This window comes from Adiantum capillus-veneris, chromosome 17, assembly GCF_014529385.1.
Source record: "Adiantum capillus-veneris isolate H3 chromosome 17, ASM1452938v2, whole genome shotgun sequence".
Taxonomy (NCBI): domain Eukaryota; kingdom Viridiplantae; phylum Streptophyta; class Polypodiopsida; order Polypodiales; family Pteridaceae; genus Adiantum; species Adiantum capillus-veneris.
In genome coordinates this window covers 108,436,759-108,442,580 of record NC_140947.1, presented here as the reverse complement: position 1 = coordinate 108,442,580, position 5,822 = coordinate 108,436,759, and the positions used below count along the sequence as shown (strand labels likewise).

The 5,822-nt window shown below is 45.4% G+C and overlaps 1 protein-coding gene across 1 annotated transcript; it reads left to right on the top strand.

Annotated features, from left to right (window-relative positions):
- Nucleotides 1–2,088: 2,088 nt before the first annotated feature.
- LOC147437850 (heat shock cognate 70 kDa protein 2-like) lies at nucleotides 2,089–4,661 on the top strand. Its single transcript, XM_086487285.1, has 2 exons — nucleotides 2,089–2,406; nucleotides 2,749–4,661. The coding sequence occupies exons 1-2, from the start codon at nucleotides 2,199–2,201 to the stop codon at nucleotides 4,488–4,490; spliced, it is 1,950 nt and encodes a 649-aa protein (XP_086343411.1). The 5' UTR covers nucleotides 2,089–2,198; the 3' UTR covers nucleotides 4,491–4,661.
- The last annotated feature ends 1,161 nt before the right edge of the window (nucleotides 4,662–5,822 follow it).

Sequence of the window (5,822 nt, the reverse complement as noted above, 5' to 3'; positions counted from 1 at the left end):
CACACACACACACACACACACACACACAGAACACCTCCTTGCTCCCTTTCTCATAGCTTGTGGGTAGCCATCGATCCTCTGCATAGGAAAAAGGTCCAAGTATGTGACACATGGCTTATTCACTTATAGTCTTGACCCTTTAGACTCCTCAAAAGGGGTTCTCACTCGAGCTATGATCCCTTAGCTCCTCTTAGTGTGCACATGCGCGTGCCCAACTATAGGCTATGTCATAAAGGCACCCCAAATGACCCCTATATTGACCCTATAAATATGAGAACAACACATGAGGCTAGGGAGGTGGTTACATGAGGCTAGGGAGGTGGTTTGGACTCATGTACAATTCATTTGGATGCTAGTACACCTTATACACATCACATGGAAGTCACATGACAAGGCTTCCAACTAAGATAGTGACTATACTAGGGAAGGTGCACATGCCAAAGGCTATATGCCTCTCTCTCTCTCTCTCTCTCTCTCTCTCTCTCTCTCTCTCCCCCCCCCCCCCCACCCAACCACTCACCGACTCATCCAATGGGCATGTTGAAGGCACTGAGAATAGAACCACTACTGTTGGAGGGGGTGGCGACGGGCGTGAAAAGTTTCCGCACCTCTATTGTAGATGAATGGTGGGGGCAAGTGACATTACATGCCATAGATCAGAGACTTCAGATGACAATGTGTAGTAGTTTCTGCAATAGGTACGTCTGGCACAAAATGAGCATGGCACAAAAGAAGCAACTTCATGACACTAGGATTGTTGCTGGGCAAGATATGCATTAGCAAGGAGCTGACACACCTAAGCAACCTATCCTCTCTTTCTTTCTTTCTTTCTCTCTCTCTCTCTCTCAATATTTTCTTGCATTTTTAGGGAGCGCTAGCTTGTTTAGTATAGAGAAAGACTAGGGGAACAATCTCTTAGTATTGGGGTGAGTTTCAAACGAGCGCTTATATATCTCGATTTGTAGTGTAAATTTGTGGTTGAAAATGAAATGTCTATGATGTATTTTCATTAGAACTTAATTTTTAGGGAAAAACCCATCCTCCGGATGTCCTCGAAACGGGGGAGAGAGAGGGAGGGAAGGACACATGGCAAAGGGGTGAGCTCTCAACCGTTTTTTGACGGCTCACCCATCGTTTAGTATATACGAGTCCATGACCCGTCCTTCGAACGGGGAGAGAGAGAGAGGGGAGACACATGGCAGATGGTGAGCTCAACTCCCAACCCAAAAAAAAGGGCTCACCATGTTTAATATACCTTCAGCCGCCTCTCTCTCTTTCTTCGTACAATACTGTGTGTGTGTGTGTGTATGTGGCCGGGGCTGCAGAGAACACATGCCGGGATGAAGGAGGAGTCAACACGTGTCAAGGGGGCCGGAATCCCTCCCCCTTTTATAATAGTATAGATAGATAAGAGAGAGAGAGAGAGAGAGAGAGAGAGAGAGAGAGAGAGAGAGAGAGAGGGAGAGAGAGAGAGAGAGACGTGGTAGATGGTGAGCTCAGCTCCCGCTGCCAAAAAAATGGGCTCACCATGTTTAATATACCTTCGGCCTCCTCTCTCTCTCTTTCTTCATGCAACTCTCTCTCTCTCTCTCTCTCTCTGTGTCGCTGTGTGGCCGGGGTTGCAGAGAACAGATGCTGGATGAAGGAGGAGTCGACAAGTGCAAGGGAGCGCAGAATTCCTTCCTCTTTTATAATAGTACTAGTGTAGCCGGCGGCCTTCGGCTGCCTCTGTGTGTGTGTGTGTGTGTGTGCGCGCACTGTCCTTATTGTAGCCGGAGATGCAAGGCCACATTGCCGGATAAAGGAAATTGCGCCATGTGGCCCTTGAATATCTCTGTGCTTAATATACACAGAATATATAGATATAGATATAGATATAGATAGATAGGAAGATAAGAAAAAAGAGAGGTAGATTTTGGCGTAAATACCTAGTTTGCCCTTTAAAAAAATAAAGGCAAAGAAAAGAAACTTGATTATTTGAAACTTTTCGAAAAGTAAAGCATGTCATTGACAGGTCACTGGAATTTAGGAAGTCTCTGAAATGTTCTAGAAAGCTGCCAAAACGACCATATAACAGGACATTTGGCAATGCGAGAGGAGAGAGTGTTTTCGTTTGTTTTGCTGTGCTGTGCGCTATTGTTTCCCAACCCGCTATCACTGTTTTCTCCTGCTGCAAGCTTCCCTTCTGAGATTCGGCTATGGCTAAAGAAGGTCCTGCGATTGGAATCGACTTAGGCACCACCTACTCTTGCGTAGGTGTTTGGCAGCATGATCGTGTGGAGATCATTGCCAATGACCAAGGAAATCGCACCACGCCTTCCTATGTGGCGTTCACTGACACGGAGCGCCTCATCGGTGATGCAGCCAAGAACCAGGTGGCTATGAATCCTATCAACACCGTTTTCGGTACGTTACCCGTGCCTAGTTCTCTGTTAGCTAAGCTACATGACCTGTAGTATGTATATTATAGTAGGGGTTTTCCATACTGCGTTTGGATAGTGCCATGAGTTCTAACCTCTGTTCTGCATGTCCTAGTCAGAGTTGTGGTTACGCTTATCTCACTGGCTTGAACATGCACAAACTCCGCCTTCTGTTTACACATGCATGTGGTATTATGTTTTGAATAGGTCTTTCCATGTGCAACAGTAGTTGATCCGGCCGATTTCAAGCTCTTATGAATGCGTATCCTTCCCTTTCTGTCGTAGCAACGTGTATCTGACTTGTTTACTTTTTTTATTATCTTTATAGATGCCAAGCGTCTCATTGGAAGACGATACTCTGATCCTTCTGTCCAAAGTGACATGAAGTTATGGCCTTTCAAGGTAATTGCTGGGCCTGGTGATAAGCCTATGATTGTGGTTCACTATAAGGGCGAAGAAAAGCAGTTTTCTGCAGAGGAAATATCTTCCATGGTACTGATCAAGATGAAAGAAATTGCTGAAGCTTTCCTGGGTACCACAGTGAAGAATTCTGTGATTACTGTGCCTGCTTATTTTAACGATTCTCAAAGGCAAGCAACCAAGGATGCTGGTGTCATATCTGGCATGAATGTGATGAGAATTATCAATGAGCCTACTGCTGCAGCTATCGCCTATGGTCTAGATAAGAAGACCGCCAGCCAGGGTGAAAAGAATGTTCTGATTTTTGACCTCGGAGGGGGAACTTTTGATGTGTCCCTTTTGACAATTGAGGAAGGCATTTTTGAGGTCAAGGCCACTGCTGGAGACACTCACCTTGGAGGTGAGGACTTTGACAACCGCATGGTCAACCACTTTGTCCAGGAATTCAAGAGGAAGTACAAGAAGGATATTACAGGCAATGCAAGGGCCCTGCGTAGGCTGAGAACAGCTTGTGAGAGGGCAAAGAGGACTTTATCATCCACTGCTCAGACAACTATTGAAATCGACTCCCTTTATGAGGGTATAGACTTCTACTCTACCATCACGAGAGCTCGGTTTGAGGAGCTGAACATGGATCTTTTCAGAAAGTGCATGGAGCCTGTGGAGAAGTGCCTGAGAGATGCAAAGATGGACAAAAGTACTGTTCATGATGTTGTTTTGGTTGGTGGCTCTACAAGGATTCCAAAGGTGCAACAGCTTTTGCAGGATTTCTTCAATGGTAAGGAATTATGCAAGAGCATCAACCCTGACGAAGCTGTTGCATATGGTGCCGCAGTGCAAGCTGCGATCTTGAGTGGAGAAGGCAATGAGAAGGTTCAAGATTTACTACTGCTCGATGTTACTCCTTTATCTCTTGGTTTGGAAACAGCTGGAGGGGTGATGACGACGTTGATTCCTCGCAACACTACCATACCTACCAAGAAAGAGCAGGTGTTCTCAACCTACTCTGATAACCAACCAGGTGTACTCATACAAGTGTATGAGGGTGAGCGAACCAGAACTCGGGACAACAATCTGTTGGGAAAGTTCGAGCTCTCTGGAATCCCTCCTGCACCGAGAGGGGTGCCTCAGATAACTGTGTGCTTCGACATAGATGCAAATGGTATCTTGAATGTGTCAGCAGAAGACAAGACGACCGGTCAAAAGAACAAGATCACCATCACCAATGACAAGGGCAGGCTAAGCAAAGAGGAGATTGAGAAGATGGTACAGGATGCAGAGAAATACAAAGCTGAAGATGAAGAGGTGAAGAAGAAAGTAGAATCGAAGAACTCTTTGGAAAATTATGCATACAACATGAGGAATACCATCAGGGATGAGAATATAGCTGGCAAATTGGACGCTGCAGACAAAAAGAAGATAGAGGATGCTGTGGAGGCTGCAATACAGTGGCTTGATAACAATCAGCTTGCTGAAGTTGATGAGTTCGAGGATAAGATGAAGGAGCTGGAAGGTCTTTGCAATCCAATTATTGCTCGTATGTACCAGGGAGGTGTAGGTGGTGATGTTCCTCCTGCTGCCTATGGTGCGGCCAGTGAAGGGCATGCGTCGGGTGGTGGTGCTGGACCTAAGATTGAGGAAGTTGATTAAGCATCTTAACACACCGTTCTCTACATATGCAGCCTCACACCCTTGAAGCAGTGGACGATGATAGTCCATTTTAATGTCCTCAATTTAGATTGTTAAATTTTGCTGTGTACATTTTGATGATTACACTTTGTGTGTTCTGTCCATATAGAATTTTGGTTACTTTGTAGCGAATCCTTGTTTCACTTATGCAATTGCTTACCTCAGATCTTTAAACATGGTATTGAAGTTTCAGCAGCACATCAAACTTGGAATTCTATCTCAAATGAATGGCACGAGATTATCTAGTTTTGTTGTGTGGAGTGTGCAACTGACGACAATGTTTACATTAGTTTACATTTGTCTCCATGGCTGACAATTTCTGGCGAGCTACACATTCTATCCAAGTTCCTTATGAGCTCATAAGGCGTAATATAATTCCTACGCAGGAACAGTGTGCTTTCTGCCTCTGTGGTGTTGTGTATGATGTTGATTTCTATATGGTAAACTACGTGGGGAATGGTCCAAAGCCAACCTGCAAATCTATTTGAAACTAAAAGGCGGGAGCAATTTCTGCCCACCGAGGTGCCGCGTGGTAGAAGCTCCTGAAACTTCTCCAGCCTCAGGTGGTGACATTTCCAGCCGACTATGCGACGGGAGGATGTGGACCTGGTGCACTGGCGAAGAAGAGAGTAGAGTTAATCCAATTGGAGAGATCTAATGTGCCTCACTTGCACACGGAGCCTCACTGGCTCCAGCTCACATGCGCCTAGTGAGGTTGCAGCCCACATGCGCCTAGCTAGATGCTCCATACCTATCCGAACCTCCACCCTATCCAAACCTCCTATATATGTATATATATATATATATATATATATATATATATATATTGGACGTGCTCTCCTTCAAGCTATGCACACCATTGCACTTTTGCTGCTCGCTTTGAAGCTTTGCTCATGTTTTCACATCGCCTTTGGCTGCATTTGCAGAGACCCTAAGGTCTTTTGCAGCATAAAATCTCATTACATCGCCTGCCCACTTGCATGTCCTCTGTAGCAAGCTTATCCTCCATTGCAGTAGCCATACGCGTTAGCTTTGCACGATGCCCTCACAATTGTTCAAGGTTGCCGTCAGGGGCGGCACTCTAGTATCTACCCTCACAGGAGCAACCCTACAGTTGCCTGTTCACTTGTCAAGGCAACATTTCGCGCTCTACTTTGCCACTCTGCTCGTCTATTGCTAGCTCCGTCCTTTGCTAGGTCATGTATGTAAAAGTTATCAATCGAATTAATGATGGACTTCTTTCACTTGTCTCAATTCCCACACTTTCTTCATCCACCTACCTTAATTCCCACA